Genomic DNA, 22,451 nt, shown 5'->3' on the forward strand with positions numbered 1-22,451 from the left:
TGGTTAACTGACCCTTTAAATGACTTCAACACTTAATACATCATCTTAAATTATAATTATCAAAGCTAGTCCTCCAGGTGAATTACCATCTGTAAAACAAACAGCACATCTGTCTAGTCTACAGACATTTTTATAAAAAGCAAACAATAAAGAGTTCAGAGTGAGATTTGGATGGCGATACTTACTATAGGGAACACACTCATACTGGACCTCTAAGTACTTGTAGGTGCCAGGGCATGGATCGGGAAAGACATCAGAGCCAGTGACAACCACACACTGCGTACGGTTGTTGCACCTAGAAAAAAAAAAGATTGACCAGAGATTTCATCATGACTACCCACAGCAAGAGCACTCGGCAAAGACAACATTAATAACACAGAGCTTGGAGGGGGGAAAAGGTTCATTGTTACGGCCACAAAGAAATTGAAGAAATCCCAGCCAGGGCTGTCACATATGCATTCTAGTGTACACCTTGCAAACAGAGAGAGGAATGAAGGCATTAAGGAAGTGTAAATGAATGTAAATGAATATATGTGATAATGAATAAGAGAGTGAGAGAGCAGCTACAGGCATGTTAGGAATTTGCAATGGCATTTCCTTTAACAGCGTCTTCATACAGCTATTGAAAGGGGAAGACATTCATTAAAACACACAGGACAGGTGGCGGTGGCATGCGAGTGGACTGGAATGGCTGCTCCTCTGTACGTATGTAACAAAACGAGATGTGAATGTCATTTTTTTTATTACGAGAGGTTATTTGCCCTCAAGTATGAAATAATGGAAATGGTGAATTGACAGTCTGATGAGTGAATTGCAAAGTTAGCGTGTGTTTTTGTGTGTGTGTGTTTGCTGATGTTTCTGGGTGCTAAAACAGTTCAAGTAAAGAGGGAGAAGGGGGGAAAGAAGGAGAGCAGAGGACGGAGTTTGTGTAAATACTGTATAGGGTGGAATTGGCTCCACTTCAATCAAGTTTCTCTTGAGGCCGAGGGATTGAGAATAATGTCAGCAGTAAAAGAGGCAAACAAGAAGAAATTGGCACCAAAATAGGACATTCAACAATTTGCAAGCCTGAGATTAATATTTCAGAGGGTCAGTAGCAGTCATGCAAGTTGGACATACATTTTCAACATTGGACATGACTTTCAAAGAAGCATTAGTAATTCAAGAGGCTTTCTGTCGCTTTCAAAATGGGATTGTGTTGCACAACAAGCACACAAGGCCTCGACTCTGCACTCTCAACTATGCACGACGTTACAGTCATGAATAAAAAGGTAAATGTACGTACATTAACCAGACAGAGACCTTGCTTTTCAGGCTGCACCCCTGAAATCCAGCTATGCATTTTCATTACAAAAGCCTTCTCCTTCAAGCTAATGGATTATTAAATATCATATATATGAATAAAAAGGGCGCAAAGTCCATTATGAAGTTAACAAATAGCATCAGCTCAAACATCACTGACAGAACAGTGCCAGCTGCACTTAAGAGATTCACTTTTATGGCTTCACTGAGGAGAGAGCTGCTGAGAGGGACAAGGGTCACCGCGTCAAAATGTGAACTGACTGACGCCAGATGAAAGTGACAGAGTCCCTTCAAATACATCCAGAGATAATCGATTTAATTCTGAAGTTTGTAAGTCTGACTGACACTAGCTCCAAACAGTAGAACCTCTATTTACTCTTGTACTGTACTTGTGTACAATTTTGAGATACAAAAAAGCTCATTTAATATAATGCATTCTTATGGATTATTATAGTTAAATTCATATGTAGTGATATATACTCCACCTCCTTCGGCTACAATAATACATTTTTGCTTACATGTTGATAATAAAATGCAATTAATAATATAGACTTTGAAAGCAGCTAGCATGATAGTACATTTAGTACACTGTCAATACTTAATTGTTGATATTTCAGAAAAACATTTATTGCAGGGTTTTTACTTGTAATGGAGTACTTTTTATGCCACATGGGGGTAAACTGTGAACATGTCACTGACAAATTATCACCTTTTAAGTCGATATGGCAAATGTGTTTGCAAACAATGACCTATTTAAGATGACATGGAGCAACATTAACATTCACTTGGAGTCCTGTTTCTGGCTTGCTGATTAATGTAAGTCCATTATTCAACCCTTTTTAGCTCCGTTTTGGTCTCCTCCACCAACTCCTGGGGGAAATATCTGGCTCTATAGCTGCTAAATGCTGCACTTTGTCGGTTGTTGTTGGTGCTGAGCAGGTGTGTGCTACCTGCTCAGCACCAACAACAACGCCTTTTCACTGAAGCAGCTGCCTGTTTTGGTTGAGTCCAATGAAAGTGGCGAGACTGAACCAAAACATTACAGTTGCTACCCGTAAAAACCCAAACAATGAGCTGAAAGAGCACCACTGCTAATTTCCATCACATAGTGAGATTTCACTCTTGGCATTTAATGTACTGCAATTTTTAGATGCTTGGGAGCAAAGGGAGGCATTGTTGCTAGGCATTTAGACACGCTTCCTCTGTTTTAAACTGCCGCTGAAATTGCTGCATGTAATCTCTATTGCACTGAGCACAATCTCATGGCAGCAAAGTGTTTGAATCCTGCTTGCTTTCTATCTAAGAGCTGCACCTCTGACCGGAGAAAAACATCCATTCCGTTGTGGGTGGCCATTGAAATGAGGTAAGGTAAGTCAGCGAAACAGCTTTATTTAGATTATCTTCTTGTGAGTGAATAGTTTTTGAACCTACGCTAGCAGAAAACAGAGCGGTGGAGGGACCAAGGTCGGCAAACAGAGAGAGAGAGGTCGGATATATCATCCATTTACAATACATCTCTGAGGGAACGATCACCTGAATATTAAACAGTATATTAAATCAGTACCTTTGTACATTTTTCTCCAGTCACTTTTTTTTTCATCATCATCCAGACTTTTTTTTACGTGACAAAACACTTTGATGTAGATGTTGAAAATCAAGCCATTCGATTCCAGTCGAGCCGCTTTTGTTGTGAAAAAAAAAGTTGCTGATGAATTCCTTTTTTCCCCCGGCAATTTCCAAACCAACAAAACTGCTGCTCTGTAAAGCAGACTTCCCACTGTTTCTGTCTCCCCAATCTAGTTTAATATGTTTGTTTATCTAGTCTGTGATGCTGCTGCCTGTTGTTTATCTTCCCCGACATTGGCAGAGAATTGTGTCTTAATGGTTTTGGCGTTTAAACACCCCCCTTGTTTTAGCTTGCCGCGGACTGAAGGAGGACTGATTAGGGTCTCCCAAAGCTTTGTGACTGCTTTTACATCCCTGGTTATCACATCAACCTTAATTATGGTCAGGGAGCCTGTTTCCTCTGATCTGAATCATTAGAATAATTCTGGCTCATGGCTGGTGGTGCTTTGTCTTCTCAAAGCTTTAGCTCGCACATCGCCTCCAGGGGATCTTCCATGGAGATAAGTTTGAAGTTCGACTGCAGCAAGTTAGAGTCTGACTTGTAAACATATGGGCCGCAAACCAAGGGGCATGGACACTGTCAGGTATGTGTGACTGTATGAGAGCGCTGGGACTCGGGTGTAAATTTATTAAAAAAAACAGAGTAAGACAGTAGGACTTGATCTATTCCTGAGCTATTCTGTAGTTCTGCATCATGAGGGTAAATACAGAAGTGAATCAGGGAGAAAACCCAGAGGAGTAAGATGGTGGGCGGTGATGCTCAGGAGTTAGCCTAAGGGGGGCCAGGTTAGGGCCGAGCAGTGCACTGGAAGATGAACTGCACTGGTTACTATCTATGAATAGTTCATCCCGTGCCCTTTAAAAACACACACACCTCTAGGGGTAAGCAGCAGTCGAGCTGAAGTGTTGCTATGCTGTCGTTTGACAGCGAAGCAGCATCCTGTGAGAGGGTAGCTGGGATAAAAGGCACGATGATGGGCACCGCTCACTACCTGAGGCACCGCCACTTCAATGCAGTACAAGTGTTTGAACAAAGCAAGCCCAATGTTCTAGATAGGGAATTAAGAGGGTGTTCATGTGACTCTCTCGGTCTCACCGAGCTACACTGATTATGACTCAAACAGCAGCAACAACGCGCAGCTGGTGTGAAGAGCTCTGCCGCACCGCACGGATGTCAATTCCTGCCTGTCAAGAATGAATCTGCGCCCCAGTTTTTTTTTTGATTTCAAAACGCCACCTACATACATCTAGTCAATGAGGGAATAAAGACAAATTTAAAAAAGGTGTGAGATGTTGATTAATTGTTCGTGTATGTAGGTGGCTGCACGAGCTGGGCGATAATTTAAACGTTTTCCTTTGTGGGCATAAAAAAAACAGGGCGCAGAAAGAGAGTGAGAGAGAGAGAGAGAGAGAGAGAGAAAAAAAGAAGTCCGTACTTTCCCAGCTCCTGGTTATGTTTGTGAAATAAGATCCCTCCTCTCCCCAGCGTTTTTACCTTTGTGATATGATCTTGTAGGCATCGGGGAGATAGCAGTTGACGTTCTCCATCTGGAACGGGTCAGCGTCACAGATCTTGTCGTCGGTTCGGCCGTAGTTGGCCGTCTCGATCATGATGACATCACTCCCCGGGCAGCGGAGATCAATAGCATATCCTTCACATGAGAGCTCCCTCCTGACCAGCCCGAAAGGCAGGGCCGCACGGCTGAACCCTGACGGAGACACAGAGATATAGAAACTTTAGGCAAATAATACAATTAATGAGTTAAAAGGATGACTGCTTCCATACAATAAGACCACACATCTTGCGGTGAAAGCCCTGCTGGCACAAAAATAAATACGCAACAGCAGTCCAATGTTTACCGCAGTTTTAAACAGTCGGGCCGTTACACGCGATACAGGAATGGAGAGAGACAAAACAATTCATCTCTCCATCTCTCTGTGGTCTTGGATGTTGGCTATAAGACATCAAATCAGGTCATTGGAGACCAATGGTAACCTCATAAATTCCTGAGCAAACGCAAAGGTTACCGAGTATCAGCAAGGCCTCCACCTAGAGAACATCCACCACAGAGGCCAATCCTATCTGGACAGAGAATAGTTTGCTTTACAGCCATGAAAGCCCCCTCATTTGTTTATTTAGCTTTGCTTGCTCTGCAAAGAAAGATGGAGGAAAAAAGCAGAATCCCGGCAGAACGGAGCGTAATATAATCTATTTTACAGTGTCGGGGATCGAAGAGGCAGGAGTCCACACAGGAGGAATAATCTATACATGGAACACAGCAGATGGGAGCTCAGCCAAATACCTCTACTTTAGGGAAAATGTAACAAATCTGCCCCCCCCCACACACTTTCAGCAAGTCACAACGGAATAGGTTATCCATCTGTATTTCCTTTTTGTATAAGTAACAAAATGTCATGTCACAAATAGGGTGAATCTAAATATATGAACATTTGCAAAGAGAGAGAAAAGGCAAGGAAAAAAACTAAGAAAGAAAGAAAGAAAGAAATCCATTATCTGAAGTTCAAGTGATCCAAAGTAAAAAAAGAAAATGTTAAGTGTCTGCAATTCTGAGAAAACAATTAGGCAAAATCTAAGTAGAGCATGCAAATGTGTTCCATTTAAGAAGTGCAAGCAGAGCACCGCATGAACTGTCAATAATCGCCGTTGTTTGCAGCAGTAGTGGGTCCCAGAGGGGGCAGCTACCGTTTCTGCACCGCTCTCCCCCAATTAGCCCTCCTTTCAGCCTGTTGCCTTTACCGTGCTCCCATTGGCTCCAGAGCATTGTCATGTACTAACACTTACCACCTCGGGTTCACTTTGCCCCCTCACTCTAATTATCCTCACACTTCTGACAGTCAGGGCCTGACGCAATTAGCATTGTTTGAACTGCTCAAAGTTGAAGTGGTTCCGGCTTGAAATTCCTACCCTGAACCCCCCCCCAAGACACCTAACCCTGATTTCAGCTAGTCATTTCAGCCTGCTAACTCACTTATAATGATATTTCTATGTCGGTGTGCACATGTCACACCAGCAAACACACATCCGTGAAACATCGTTGAGATTAGAATGTCGCAGTCGTCCCACATTAGGAGAGGCTTCAGCGTTGCTGGTAGTCGCAGTATAACAAAATATGAAACTAATGTTATAAATTCTCTGGCTTTCGGCCACTAGACATTTCATTATAGTGCCATGATCTGTCTAATGGCCAGTAGATTCTGCTTAGCTGGACTGTTTATCACCTCATTAGGAGACGTCAGTGTAGCCGAAACCATAAGTGGAGGGCTGTGGGGTCACTCCATCTATTCCAATAACCACTGCAATTACCCAAACCTTTCAGAAAACCTGTCCAGAACGGCGGATGATAAAAAACAGAGTGAAGTCGCCAGGCTTTACTGGAGAAGACTAATGATCGCCCCGCCTGCCATTCCTCGTGGAAGGAGTGACGACGGGTTTATCACAGCGGCTACAGACAGCAGACAGAAAGAACGAGTTTTCATGGGGTTTTTAAAACAAATTCTGAGCGGAGAGAGAGTGTTGTTTGTCCAAAAACTACCTCACGGACAAACGCATGCACACACCATCCGCCCGCGTAACCTCCTTTCTCTGGCTGTCCGTTGGCAAGTCCATCTATCAGACCGCTGTGGCATAATGGCATGCTGCTGTCAACAGAGGCCGAGCGATTGATTGGGATTGTGCCTTGCCGGCCTCCTCCTCCCTTGCCCGTATGGATCTCTCTGGTCATAGGCTAACACTGCATCAAATAGGGGGGAGTATCCGGACTGCACAGGCGACCTAAAGAACAAATTGCCTCTTCTAGTATAGTCTAGGTCTCACTAATGACTGTCTTTTCAACTCGTAATTGGGCAAGTCATGACAAATCTGAGTAAAAAGTTAAAATATATATAAAGATTAATTTTTTTCTCTGTAGAACGAGAGCTGAATTCAAGCGGATATACTTTTGGTCGACTTAACTGAACGTTGCCTAAGATCTTAGGATTTAAGCCCAGCTAAGAAGGAAAGAAAACCCTGTGACAACAAAGGTTTCTGGATGTAGGTATTCTTCTGTGTTGATTTTCTCCGCTTAAACAAGTTTTGCGAGATTTTTGGGGAGAGAGGCGGATTTGTTTGTGTGCACAAATGTTAATGTCTTTGGGAGGTATGAAAAGCTTTTCATCTCTCATTCTCTGCTTTGTTTGACTGCTCAACTTTGCAGCAGTTGAAGACTGCGACAGAAGGGCACCAGCTGCAGGGAAAACGGTGTCAAGAAAACTGCAGGAAAAAATCCATAACACGATCCCCGCTTGTGAGTTTAAAAAAAAAAAAAAAAAAAAAAAGGCGGCAAAAAGGGAATGTCCTGCTCTCTTGGTGTCTGTACCTCAGACTCAAACGTTAAATTGCACAAACGGTGAGGGAATTGAATAATGCGTTATATGACCACTTAGTCAAATTGCCATGGCTGCCACTTTGACTCAGCCATAATTGGCTGTGATCCCTATTCCTGGCCTTGTTGACACGAAGCCTTATCATGCATTCTGGTCAGTGAGTGACTGAGAGGAAAGTAGCTTTTCAGATTCCTCCCCCTGACCTGCCTGCTAAGCCGTCTATTGAGCTCAGGAGAGCAAAGCGAGGGCCAAGGGCTGCTTCACAATATGTTGCATTCTGGGAGTCTCTCTTCTTCTCCAGTAGACAGCCTATGATTCACTGGTGACAATCCCCCCCACCCCTCCCCCACATAATACATATTTTGTTTTCTATCAACACCCTTGAAATTGGAAGTGGTGCTGTGACTCAGATGGGTGCCTTTGAAATCATCCACAGAGTTACACTCGGTGGCTTCTTAAAAACCCTGGAGATGAAGCGGAAAGATAATGGAGGTTTTTGGTGTCGAGATGTTGCCATTTGGCGACGGCAAGCGCCAGACCATCACACACATGTTGAGGTTCATCTCTGCTGCTCTGCGTGTTAGCCAGTCACGGTCAACCTTTAACCCTACAAACTCCACTGCATCAGAGCATCAGACGGTGGGATAAAGAGAGCTGGAGGAATGTTTGATCCGTCTAAAAGGAGAAAAAAAGCAAAACAACAAAAAGAAGTGGGCCATTTTTTTGGAGGGTAGACAGAGTGGCTAGGGCCGGCGCAGACAGAGAGCAAAGGCGTTGGTTGACGCTTGTCATCCTCCATTAAGGTTCCTTTGATTGGCCTTTGTGGTCCTGGAAACGGCAAACAGCTGCATGCAAATGGCCCTGTTTCCCCATGGCTGGCCCCCATTGTTCTGGGCTTGGGCTTGACAGGGACGCTTTCTCTGCAGCATAAAGGAGGGTGTAGCCTTTAGTCAAATAAGAGTGCCCCAACCGTGGTCACAGCAGGAGCACTTCAAGATTGTTTGTCTTTTTATGTTGTTTTATACCCCATATTACTGGTAGCCAACATCTTTGGAAGAAAGCGCAGATCCTAGAGTCAAGCTTTTTTCTTCCAACAGCGGGGGATGCCTCCGTAATCCAATATCCGGAGTGACAGAGTGGTTTTACAGCATGTTTTGCTCTGGTGGAGATTTTCAATGGTAATTCATAAAGTAGGATAAGCAAAGAAATTGAATTCCTAATATAAGGGAACAAAGCATCATCAACGTTTTGCCTCTTCTTTCCAGCTCCTTTGTTCTTTACTGCAGAATTTCTATTTGTTCAGTGGAACTTTTTGATTGTTGGCCAAGGAATAAAATTAGCTTTAAAAAAAATGCGGTGAACCTTTTATGTATTAAATAAAATGTAAGAGCACATCATAGTCCATGCACATGCCTTTAAACTGACATACTAAATACTTGGACTAATTCAGCTTGCAGAGTACAAAGACAACACTCAAAATTTCCATTCTCACAATAACTTTGTGAGGCCTCCAGTGTTGCTGTGTAAAATGTGCGACACGCATTCACAAGTGTGGTACATGACCGCCCATCAGAAGTGAGAGGCACACAGGGCCGAGGTGGGAGATGAGAATGGAGATTTGGGATTCACAAAATAACACCTGCCTTTCAAATACAGACAACAACCCGGAGAACTCGGCTCATATTTCATTTCCAACCCTCGTAATGTGGTGAAACACTGGAAATCTAGTTGGACATATGGCACCATTTCCCATGACACTTTAGTCCTCGCTGTAGTCCAACCTTGCTGGGAATTGTTTCTAAAGGCGGTGTCAGACAAGACCACAAACCCCGGGGCTACTCCTGCCTTTCCCAGACAACTGCTATCAGACACTCTTGATTCCGATATAAATATTCTAAAATAGAAACTGGCAATATAGGACTCACATAGATAGAGTCCATTTGTGGTTGGATGAAGTGCTCTGAGTCATATCTCTTTTCTCTGTCTGGTGATAGCTTACATGAATGCAGTGAAGCCACTCCACATTCCAAAGACACCATTTGTATTCAGGGCCATGGCCTTTTCTCTAATTTATCTCATGAATGTTTCTCAACTTACAAAAAAAAAACCCAGCAGGTGGGAGGAGAGAATCACAAGCCTCCATGTTGACGCACGTCTCGTTTAAGGGGTTTAAAGGTTTTTCATATTGCTGAGGCTAAGTGTGAAATACCCTGCTGCGTCCTCTTAACTCCTCAGGTGGGACATATTTAGGGAAAGCTTGATCACAAGCAAGCAATTTAGGAGGTAAAATGACGTATTTTACGTCTGGGTCTAATTGTCATAATTGCAGCCATTTTGACTACTGGGTCATGATAACTTAAGAGATTCAGGAAACAAACTCTGTTTAATATTGTAGAAGCTGCATGAGCCTCCAGAAGCTTTCTAAGTAAATGTACTTGTTACATAAATCATTTTAAATGAGTACATACAACTTTTGCAGAAAAACGCTTATTTGCTTTCTTGCTGAGAGTTTGATGAGAAGAAGATTGATACAATTCTCATGTCTGTACGGTAAATATAAAGCAAGCAGACAGTTAGATAATTATCACTCTGAAGATTGAAAACAGGGGGAAACGGCCAACTTAGTCTGTCCAGAGGTAACAAAATCTAGTATATCTAAGTTGCAAAACTTAAACAGTATACCTCGTCTGTTTAACCCATACAAAAAACAAAGTTTTAAAAATGAGATGTTGGACTTCCCGACTCAACAGTGTCATTTTTCAAGCACAACATGTCAATTAACATCTTTATGCTGGGTTTAGCTAACCAGCTGCTGGCTCCAGTTTTATCATACATCTAACTTTTAGCACAAATGCGAACTGCTGTATTTACTCAACTATTTCATTTTATTTTGTCTCTTTCTGAAAGTAAACAAAGTACCTAACATACTGGACTAGCTTTGGTAGGCAACTACATTGGACCAATAGCTGCCAATCCATCAGCCCACTAGTTCATTTACATTACTGAGTTGGTGACTGTTACACCTCCCCAAAATCAAGACAGATGCTGAAAGAACCAACATCTGTTGTCCTATGTTAAAGTAGAATCAAGATATACTTGATAAAATAAGTTATAAATGCAGACAGTTAGCTTGACTAACCGAGCTAATCCAAAAGGTTACTGTCTGTGTTGTAGCTGGACTCAAAGATAAGCATTTTAAATGATTCATGTAAAAACTAAAAAGTAATTGGTAACTATTGTATTTTAGGATGTTCGTGCGGCTTGTTAGCCAGTATATATTGTTTCACTGGAGTCATGTTTTCTGAATTTCCACAATGGAGTCGAGGAGTGTAAAGTTACCATGACCCATTAGTCAAATTAGCCACAGTCATAAAACCTGGGTTTGTACCAGACATGCAGACCTCTTAATGAAGCATCTAGCAACCCCACAGTGTACACAGAATATTTAAAATGCACAGACTGTCCTATTTTGATGTCTGGAATTACACAACTCACAGAAAATGCTCAAGTTTTGCCACAACTGATGCACAGTCGACACGGTGGATTATTTTGGTTCAGCCGGCTCAGCTGCAGATGAAGAATTCCTCCCAGGGGAGTGAGAACTAAAGGAAAAAAAAGCCCGGCTATAATGACTGTGTCTTAATTTGGTTGCAAGAATGAAGGTTTTTCTCCTCTGTCGATTGGTTGCATGGTCCCTGACCCTGTGGGCGCACATCAAAGAAGAACGGCGATGAAGCAGGGAAGCATCATTACATCACTAATAAATACTGTATAATCCTCTTAATGTAAAGAGGGTCAGTGCTCGATATAAATCAGAGTGACAAGAATAATTCAGAGACATTACCAGATGTAAAGTCTACTTTTTTGTTCGGGTCTATGGACACATCAGTCGGATTAAAGCAAAGTATAATTCGACACCTTGTATTGTCTACTAAGAAAACAACCCCGTCATAAATAACTGTCACAGGCTAAACATTTGAGCGAAAAAAAATGTTCGACTTGGAAGATGAAAACACCTATATGCTCATGGGGAGATCCATTTTGACAGAATTAGTCCATTGCTTGTTCAATATCTAACATATTGTTGCATCTCCTTTTTTTTTTTTTTTTTTTTTGCAGGGTAGTTGATGAAACATACAGAAAGAGGTGAGTTAAAGAAACCCTCCCAAGTGCAGCAGGGGTATAGTTTCACAGGTTTGATCCATGCGGAGTGATGCTTAACTCCCCTTAAAGCCCACATTTTACCCCTGCACTTGAACGTCCCCCACAGGATTTTCCGCTCAAGAAAATGTCTCAGAATAAGTCAGGTGCCTCCCTCAGGGTGAGGATGGAGAAGGGTAAAAAAGAAAAAAAAAAAAAAAGAGCAGGATGAAGTGGGGAAAGAGGAGGAGGATGTGGGTTTGTCTCCATCACATGCTTGTGTCTCTGTTCCTGTTTGCTCGGGCAGAGTCTCCCCGTTTCACCCTCCTAATCAGCCCTCCTCCACCCAGCCCTGCCTGAGCAGAGCCCGAGCCCAGGAGGCTTACTCAGTACGTCACATTGACAGGGTGTCAGGAGAAGCTGCAGCTGGAACACGGATTACATGAATAATGAACCACAGAATACAAGGATGACAGAGATCGGGGCCTAGACGAGACAGTTTTGATGAGGGACGCGGTCTTTATCTTCACGCAGAGCCTGAAGTAGCCTTTAACGCAGTGGTGCTATGACTTCCACAAGGCGGGAGTCCATTTTGGTGCTTTCGCGTCTCCAAATTACCCCACTTGTGCCGAAGTGGATGGAGTGGCCTAGTTGAGTTCCGTGTTTATGCAGATGAAGGGGCGCAGTGCAAATTTGGTCTTTGTTTGGCATTCAATTTAGTTTTTTGTGTTTCATCAAGACGCAATCATTATTGGTAGCTTTAGTTGGTCTCTTTTATCAAGTGCACATATCATTGCAAATTAAAATACAACGATTAAATGCAATTTAAGGCAGAGTCTGTGCTGGCTTAGATAAATGGATGCTTCTTATTAGGAGTGTCTACAGGACACATCCTGAGCTCCTGCTAACATTGTTTGTCTTGCTTTGGGTATTTTTCCAGACTGCATTCGCTGAAACAACACAGGCTTCTAGTCAACACAATTTAGAAAATTTGCGCTTGCACTCCAGTTTCAGGGAAATAATATAGATATATGCGTACAGGAGAGACTCTCTCAGACATTTAGTTTTTATCATTGAATTTGGAGGGGGTTGCCTTGCTAAAAAACTCTTGTTTGTCTAATGTAATCATCATACATCATAATTTATCATCACAATTTGTAAAAACTAAACGGAGGTGAAACAATTAAGAAATATGGGATTTTGCTCAATAAACTTTGCTACATTTTCCCTTTTGCTGTACAGATTTTTTCAAGCACGCTTATAATGCACTTCATCACTGTTTCTCTTCTTATACAGAGAAAGAAGGGAAACCGTGAAATAGTAGCTTCTAGGAGGCTTGCTAGTAGCCCAGCTAGCAAGACTACGGACGCTTTTGGCATCGAGCATGAGACTCTTTATTTTGCCGGTAGTAGCGGCCCTTCGAGAGACTCCCGTGCATACAAAGACATTTCCAGCACACTGTGTATGCATAGAACTACTACCCATGTGAGTGTACATTCGGTGCAACAGGGGAAGTCTTTGTTGTTTCTTCATACAGCTCTGTTTGGAGTCTCTCGCAGAAAACCAAAAAAAACATCCAGGCACATTCCTTTGCAATAACCCGCTGCTATCTCTGGAACACTGACCACTTTGATTGGCTTGAGCGTGATGACCTTGCCCCATTCCCTTCCACCAGCATTCCGGTCAATGCGAGCAGAAAGCAGGAGCGCTGATAAGAGATGCACAGATGGGGAGATCCTGATGACGGACAGCTTCCTGCCCCACATCGTCTGCGAGGGCCATTGTAGCTCTCGCACTCAACGGGGCTCTACGCTACAAGAAGGGGGTCAATACCGATAGAGCGAGGCAAACAATAACGTTCTTTGTGCTTTGCTGTTTCTCCGATTTTCTTTTTCTTGCCGCGTACTTATTCAATTTCCTGCACGGCAGGAGAGGGCTTTCTTATCTTTGACTGTTTATACCTGCAAATCGGCTGGTGGCCTTTTGTTTGCAGGTGACCCACCCTTAGGTGACATTTAATTCCTGGACAAACACGGTGTGGTCATGCTCTATGGCACAGCCTCTCAGCCTGAGGAGATTACTAATACAGTGAAAGCAACAGAGCTGCATTCATGGCCTGTAGTGAGAGCTAGCCGGCAGACAGAGAGAGAGAGCAAGAGAGAGAGAGAGAGAGAGAGAGCCAACACACATTATTACACCGGTTTGAATCATACACGACCATAAGGCATGCAGAAGTGAGTGAAATGAAAGAGACACCAAGTGGAAACAGTTTCATCTTCTATTTACACACCAGTCCCTCTCTGTGAGTTTCTCTGTTTTAACAACGGACATGTAAGACAATCTTTGCACACACTAAAACACACAATGGAATCACAGAAAACACACAAAAGCACATTTACTGAATCCATCATCATTTATTTTATTGATTGCCATCCTTTCCCCGCTGTCGACATTAGTTTTACCACAAGCCGTTACTGTGTAAATCATAACCAGCAAAAAAGAGTGGGACCTGAGCTGTTATGACATTTCTGATACGGAACGAGGAGTACAGGTGGAGACAAATGCATCATTTTTTTAATGATTTTCACGCCGAGTAAATATAATTGAGGCCCCGCTTTCTTTTCCTTTTTGTAACAGCGAGGGGGCTTTTTGTTCAAAGCGGCCTTCGTGTTCTTTTACACGCGATCTGTCTCTAAAATCAAGCTCTCTTTAACAAATTAATGCTTAAAATGTATGTCACGATTAGAGAAAAAAATAAAAACAGCTGGAGTGGCTGTGCTGAAAAAAAGAGAATTCGCTGCCGCAGGTACTTAGTGAGAGCAACAATCTGCTTTGATTGCCTTAGCACAATGTCCCTTTGGTGTTAAATGTTATACGCCTCCTTTTGTTTTTGCATGTTTGTTTAGCTCTTGTGCTTTTTTGTTCAAATGAAATTAGTTCTGACATGCCTCCGAGCTATTCAAAAGTACTGGGTGAACGTTGAAATCCGACAGGTTCTTGTTGCCTCCGTAAATACATTTGTCTCTGTTCCAAACCTGATTTATATTGTTGGCAAACACCTCCCCAAACACAAAGAAAGGGAAGGAAAAAATCTACAGCTTTCTATAGTGTAGACTTGATTTTATTTGAAATCCTTCTGCTTCCACTCAAGATTAGATGCATTACTTTGTTATGACAGCTGAAGCCTCCTGTGAAGCAGACTTACACCGAGCAAATCCAAAAGTTTAGATTCTGAGGCAAACTACTTTGTGGTTGTAAGCGGGAATCATCTATTATTTGAATTAGCCAGCCTGGAGAAAAAAACAAGTGCGGACAGCGTTTAAGAAAGGAAAGAGTGAGGTAGGCATCTGCTCCAGTGTTTAGACAACTTGTTACCATAAGGGGTGTGAATGGAGCGGCTCGGAGACGCTGCGAGCAGGACAGATTTAAGGCATGCTTAACAAATGAAATCAAACTGTCAGAAATCTGTTGCCCCTAGCCCATTTAATTAAGTGTTTGTTTATCAGCTGGCTTTACAACAACAACAACTTTTACTATCACGTCTAAAACACACAATAAAGAACAAGCTCCTCTCCTAAAGGGAAAAAGAAGCTCTGCTCTCACATTCGCATATTGGATGGAAACATTTCTTGCTTCGTTTTGCTTTCCCCCAAAAAACATACACAGGAAATCGCTATTCCAATAAATCTGGGATGACCCTATCGAGGGTGATATTGTATTTCATTTCCTCTGAGCGAAACACTGATCCTGGAGATTCATGTGACTATGGCTCATTTCAATTTCATGTTCTCGCATGATTCAAAACTTTCCAGGTTCCAGGTTATTTATTATTAAAGCAGAATAATGTTGCGCAATGCTGTACGGACATATATCTCTGTGCAGGAACTGAAGAGCTGCAGACTGCAGGGATTGTGGCAAACGCTGACAAAACCGTATTAAATAGAAAGAAATGTGATGATTTATCTGTCTCCATGTGGTAGGAAAGTCCATTCAATCCAGATGATGAACCCCTGCCTCATTTCTCGAAGCACTTCCAGTCTGGCAGAATTTTCATGCAAGACTGATATATCTTCTTTTTTTTTTTCACTACTTGTTCTCACCACACAGATTGACCAGTCATCTGTGAATCTCCCATGGTTTAGCTGATAATTCATGATCGCCCCTGCCATGGACCCGCAGCATTCAATATGAATTATAAAATGGCAAGCCAAGCATATCAATGGATGACAGACTGGATGTGTATGGCCCGGGGCCAGAGAGGAGTTAGAGCACAAAAGCTTCCCCATTCAGTCAACCCCAGGGCTGGAAAATGCCAGTGTGGCACGAGGGAGGGTCCTCCATCAGCACAATGTATGGCACTGCTTGAGACAAATACTGCACTGAGACGTATTGTTAACCTTTACAACCTTTTGGGGAGAAACACAAACATGCTGGTATGTTTAACCAAAGGAATATTTCACAATCCTCCCTTAGAGAGAGAAATGTTCAGTGTGTTTCTCCAGAGCAGCAGGGGGTTAAAAATAACAGAGCAGAGAAATCTTTGTCTGGAATCTATTGCCTCTTTTTTTTTGCATTTTTATTTACACATGATTCTTGTTTCTACTGACTGCATTATTCAAAAAAACTGCATAGAAAGTCTGTCATTCGTTCACTCTGCCCATGCTGGAACTCTTGCTTGGACCTAAACAAACACTGCCTTCTTCACTCTGATCTCCGACTCTGCAGATGTGACACAAAGCACTTTAATCTTTTTACATTTCTCTTTTTACGCAATATTTAGATATGAAGGCTCGCTCTCCTTTTGACATTTAAACACAACAGCTAACTAAAAGCGTTGACACTAGACTTTACGACTTAATCCCCCCTACATCTGTCTTTCTTTACTGTCGAGACTCAGATAACAGCTCTCATTCAGTCACAGCAGATATGTGGCTGTGCACTTGCTCCACCTTTGTGGCTGCTCCCTTTGAAACTGGTCGTCTTCTTTCATATCTGCAGACTGGGCGGTCTGAAGCATCTAAAACAAATCTGATACCTGCATGAGCTCCTTTTGAGCTAGCGGCAGCGTCATTTTATAGAACTGTTATAAAAAATTAAAAAATGGCCAAACATTGAGAAGAAGAAATATCATATATGGAGAATTTAAAATAGTCTGTGTACTCGATTCAAAATATTAAAAAGACAAAGATTTGACATGATTTAAAGTTGAATAGTTTCAAGCCTTCAAATCCCATTTTTTAAAGCTAATAATGGTATTTTTTTAGCAATAGTAATTCAATAAATTTACAGTCTGTAATTATTTCTCTATATTGACTAATTAATTGTTAGTGGACGGGTCCGACAATCCCGTGCTGGATTCAAAATACCTTCACATGCACTTTCTTTACACCGTATCTAAGCTGTCAGCTACTACTGAAGCAAATAAAACAATTCCTACCTAACTACTTTCCATTAAAAGCTAATAAGTGGCCAACATAGTGTGTCTTCTAAAATAACAATGTCATCAGCGTTTAAGTTGATATTAAGAACATGTTGGCAAACAGTTGCTAATTAAAACTTCCAGCAGTTACAGAGCAACATTAGCATTCGTTAGCAGTTGTATTTCTGGAAGCCAGGTGTATGTAAGTCCAATAATCACTCTTTTTTTTTGGTTCTACCAACTCCCGAGGGAAATATCTGTCTCTTTGGCTGCTAAACGTTCCACTATGTTCACCAGCTACTCGCTTTCTGTGTCTGTCTGCTGTTTGGTGCTGAGCAGGTACTCTGCAGGGCTGTTTTTTTGAGTTTTTTAGCTGAAAACTGCTGCAGTGTAACGCATTGCTATGAGAGCAAGTGAAGCAAAACAATAAAGTTGTAACGGGTTAACAATGAGCAGAATATTGCTTTAAAGCTCCATAAAACAGAGGGCTGGTTCAGATTCAGATAACCCATCTGTAGGTTCATCACTACGACATTGTTATCTGAAAACTTTTAACTTTTAAAGAACTTTTAACTGCTTATAAAACACTCTCAGTTTAATAGTTATGCCTCTACAGGACCTTCATAAGTAAGCGATACCATCAGGGAGAAGGTTGGCTCTTTCTATTTAGTTATTCTTAATGCTTGTCATCGGTACCACCATGTTGGATTCTGGTGAAATCAGATAAAATCATGCAGGTTCAACAGATAAATCCTTCATCTCAGACTCCAGCAGGGCCACCTGTAGGAACCTGCCCACCGGGGTCGGACCGAGATCCGGCTTCACGGCCGCCACCAACCTGCTGTCGAGGCTGGAGAGCTCTGAGCCCTGCAGCAGTGGCTCCTCCTCCAGCCAGGAGCAGAGCATAGGCTAAATATAAGGAGTGGACGTAGTCACCGGGGTTTGTGGATTATGCTTTTGAAGCCTCGAGTTTGGCAACTTGGCCGTTGTCATCTTGTTTTTTTGTAAGCAGCAGTGACACGAGAGGGTGCAGCTAAGTACAACTGAATTCTGAATAAAACATTTTCAGGCGACCAAAAAAGTCACAAAAGAAAACACTGTGAAAGTGTTAAGACGAAAACACGGACAACTCTCAGACCAAACAACACCATGGTAGCAACCTCAATTTTCTCATAGACTTCTATACAATCGGACTTATTTTTGCAACCAGAGGAGTTGCACCCTGATGGCTATTAAAAAGAATGCAAGTTAAAGGCACTTCCGCACTTCCTCCACTTATCAGACCCGAATGTTGCCCCCTGGAGCAGCCTCAACATTGAAATGCTAAAGGCCCAGGTCATATTACTGGGCCCACTGGAGGGAAGGGAAGAAAAGGAGAACCAGAACCAGGACTGGGCAGGGCGGACTGCTGCAGTAAAATGAGATGTTTTCTAAATAGATTCTGGTGCTGGGAAACACTGCCCGCTTACGTCCACAGGGACCCACAAAATGAAGAGAAAATGAAAGTTCCCCGTAGTAACTTTAATAAAAAATATTGATTATAGCCGCTTAAAGGATTATAACTTTACCTGCAAGCCTGATAGCAGTTCATTTCATTTGATCTCGCACATATTCGTAAAAAGTTTGTCAAAACAGAGTCCTGACTGGCGTTCATTCAGTCAATACCAGCAGAGAGAAAAACACATCTTTCTATTCAGCTATGTCAAAGAGCATTTCAAAGCGCGAGGAATGTTTTGGGTGAAAGCGATAACCTGATTATACTCTCTCCCGGTGAGGGACAGGAGGTAATTATCAAGTGGAGTTTTTTGTTGCTGGCACTATGATGGAAGCGAAGATCATAAGCGGCGGGATGCAGGCCCTCGGGGCTCGGACAGGCTGAAGGTGAGTGGCATGTGGATAGAATCAGATATTGTTTTCAGACACACACACACACACACACACACACACACACACACACACACACACACACACACACACACACACACACACACACACACACACATTCCTTTATTGATGGATGGGCAAATATGCATTCTAAGGCCTGAGAGCCCTCACATCAACTGAAACCCAAAACCTTGACTTTCTGCATACCAAAGCAGTATCCCTCTCGAAGAGATCCAACAGGGCTATTCAATTCAGTTTCTAAGTCCGGCCAAATCACAGAGCAATTCTTCAGATGCCTCAGTAAGACCCTTTTATATTATCTAAAATTGCTAATCCACCCCAAAAAAATGCATCTGTGCTCAAAAGACTGCTGGGATAGCCTGCTCCATAGCAGTACGTCTTTGTTAACAAATTGTACACCACTGCCAGACCTAAAATAATACTGGAAGAGAAATCTATCACGGAACAAAACATCAAGAGGGAGAAGGAAAAAAAAAGCAAAATTCAAATTGAAAAGGAAGCCCCCAAAATAATGTGCTTCAACTATCTTTTTGTAATCAATGCTTGGCAGACAAGCATGTGATTTTGGGTTACTTTGTTTCCCGGTACAATACGAATGAAAGGGGGGAAAAAATATAATAATCATCATTAAGCAGACATACTAACATCAGAGGTTTTGATGAGCATGTAACAGACGGGAGTGTTTTGTGACAATACTTGTAATTACAGCCAAATGCACTAATCAAAAAAGTGAGGGAAGGAGCTACAAAAAGAGCTTTGGGGACGTCGTTGAAGACAATTAAAAACATCGACACACACTTTCCCGGTTCCCGAGTGTGCCGCTAAATCATGCTTTTGATGCTTTCAGGTGCACTGTCTGCTCACAATGATCTGGTTTAGGCAAAAATGAAAAAGGTAAATGCATCTTTTCTCTGCAGCTCCAGCACCTTGAGTACAGGCAGACAATCTGCTAAGAAGCTCACAGTGCAGTTAAGAGCCTTTAGGGGAAGGTCTCCCGACACACTGTTGGTGTTGCTCTACACTTGAATGAAATGTGTCCATGGATCGGTAGGAATATTCAACGAGTTAAGTTCAATGTGTGTTGGTTTTTTTACACTCGAAGGGTAAAACCACTGAAGGGAAAACTATTATCACAAACTGAAGAACGTTTGCTAATAAATTCCACACATTCATAGGCGGAATAATAAGTGGCGTCTTGAAAGGTTGAGCCGAATCACATTAACACTTTCTGCCACGCAACTCCATGGTTACTCACCTTGTGAACAGTGAAAGCAGAGGAGAAGGAGCGAGAGGCAGCGAAACATCGGACACCTCCACAGTGCAGAGGCCATTGTGCTCCGCGTGCAGACGATCCAGGGAGCCTTTTGGATAATAACAGTGGTTCAGTGTGTGGCAGCGGGGGCGCAGGAAGCTGGAGCGATGTCAACGATCAGTAGTTCTCGGAGAAGCATCACCGGTCATCATCTCATCTGGAAAAAATTAGAAGAAAGAGCATAAAAATGGAGGAAATGGACCTTCATCTCTGGTCTAATCACAGCTTCGGGTGTTTCATTTTTAATCTGGATGTGTGCATAAATATAGCCAAAAAGCTTCCTGCTGTTCAATTGAATAAACAAAAGCCTTTTTTTCTAAACTTTCACAGAAATATTAAAACTTTATTCCCAAATGTTTATGACCGAACCGACATGAAAACAAAGCAGACAGGGTGCCCGGTCCTCGGCACTTATTCAGGTCTCTGCGACGTGTTACAACACAATGTTTACTCTGCCTCGTTCTCCCACTCTCCCCCGTTCCACCTTCCCCATATAATCCCGGATCTCCCGCGGGAGAAAGCCTGTCGCTCCGGCAACACGTTCACGCAGGGACGCCATTAGAGACACAGCCGCTCTGAGAGCTACTTTGTCTCCCATCCTTATCAAGGGGGTGGCAAAAAAAACAACCCTTTTGTCTGCAAAAGCAGCAAAAGGTTAGAGCCTGAGACGGACTAACACACAGCAGACAGATAAGCTGCTTACCGAAGTCAAACACCGAGGAGGGATGTGTTGTGTCATATGTGAAAAGCCACACACACACACACACACACACAGACTGACAAACCCATGCCTGCACAAACATATAACCGATGACATGCACACTGCTTGACACACATGCAGAGACAGCATCCACACACCCACGCACACCAATTTATCGTATCTTGTTTATTCCCATGTGGTTGCCATTCAGCATCTCTCCAATGCACACACACAGAAACATACACACACACACACACACAAGCACACACATTATCCACACTGTAAACAGGACCGGCCACTTGGTAGCCGTCGCTATGCAGAGGAGAGCGAATGTTTCCCCGTCTCTGAATGGCGCTCCTCCAGAGCCACTCGTCGGCTACCCTGATTATTTTATAATGAACCTAAATTTGAGCAGCACAGCAGTCAGCTCTGATCGCTCCCCGGGTCTCACTAATGCGCTTGGATATTTTTGGCAACATGAGAACCCACAAAACATGGGAAGCTTTCACATTAGCATACTGAGTAATAATTTAAGTCGCTATGAGATTCCTTCTCTGCATGACCGACACCTGGTCCAAAGGATATTAGCTGATCTAAAAAATAAATTAAAAAAAAGGCCCACTGGATCCGAACCTGGCAGCCTGAGAATGTTTATTTTCATTTGAGGTCAGCCCGGCCGTGCAGTTGTACAGCGCTCTGTGCCAAGGAAACACACATACAGCTAACCTATGATTTATCAGTTAAACTTGGGTGGGTTTTATACGGATTGTTTGTTTTATTTGTCTTCCAGTTGTTTATCTGCCAGTGGCGCCGGATCAGATCAGATAAGACCAAATTGGAGGGTGAAAGCTCTCCTATGCTGGAAAAAAAGTCTCGCTCCACGTCTGCTGAGGCTGCTCGCACTCTCAAGTCTTTTCTAACGAGACTGCCACCAGTTCAATATTGGACATAACTCCAAATCTCCAGAGACACACGTGACTTCTTCCTCAGCCATTTATCTTCTGCAAATATGAGGCCCCGGTGGCCACGGGGGAAACCATAATGGTGGTTGACAGGAGGAGATTGGAAACTGTTGGGGGGACATCCCTTTGCCCCTCTGGCCTGCTGGGCCCGCTGAGCCACTCAGCCCCTGCAGACACCAGGGGGCGAGAGCCCGCCGGGCCTCGCGGATGCAGACTTGCCCTCCCCACCCCGGGGTTCTTTCTCCCGATCAGCCGTCACCCCGCTGAGTAACACGTCTTCTTTCTCCCTTAAGCTGGCGGAGGACACAGCCCAGCTCATCTTCCTTTAAAAAAGAAACGCCACTGTTTTGTTTGGTGGGATTTCTGCCTTGAATCGGTCCGGACTTGAGATAAAAGGATTAGGCGATTAACATTAAGATGCTTTACACAAGCAGTGACAGACTTATCATAATTTCACATCAGGGGACAGGGAGATGATGATTGTGGGGCGCTGAGATCAAGCAGAAAATGATTTTAAGAGGGTAGGTGAGGCATCGTTAACCCCTCAGAGATGCTGCTGAGGAATTATCTACACCCTCCGCCAAATAAATCTGGGAATTGAGGTTACTTTACTTGTTTCTTGGCCAACTTTTTATTTTCACATAATGATCCTCGTGTTCCAGTGAGGCAGATGTGTTAAAGAAAGAAATCGTACACAGTTAT

The 22,451-nt window shown here is 42.9% G+C and overlaps 1 protein-coding gene across 2 annotated transcripts in view; it reads right to left on the bottom strand.

The window, feature by feature from the left end:
- The window catches only part of LOC129111524 (adhesion G protein-coupled receptor L2-like), a 64,112-nt gene extending 44,003 nt beyond the window's left edge, over positions 1–20,109 (bottom strand). For both annotated transcript variants that reach the window (XM_054623505.1, XM_054623513.1), the window contains exons 1-3: positions 20,031–20,109; positions 4,424–4,637; positions 186–295 (exon numbers count right to left, since the gene is read on the bottom strand). In XM_054623505.1, coding sequence (XP_054479480.1) covers positions 186–295; positions 4,424–4,637; positions 20,031–20,106 — 400 coding nt within the window. In that variant the 5' untranslated portion in view covers positions 20,107–20,109. The remainder of the gene's footprint in view (positions 1–185; positions 296–4,423; positions 4,638–20,030) is intronic.
- Between the last annotated feature and the right edge of the window lie 2,342 nt (positions 20,110–22,451).

The sequence above is a fragment of the Anoplopoma fimbria genome, chromosome 3 (genome assembly GCF_027596085.1).
Source record: "Anoplopoma fimbria isolate UVic2021 breed Golden Eagle Sablefish chromosome 3, Afim_UVic_2022, whole genome shotgun sequence".
NCBI lineage: Eukaryota > Metazoa > Chordata > Actinopteri > Perciformes > Anoplopomatidae > Anoplopoma > Anoplopoma fimbria.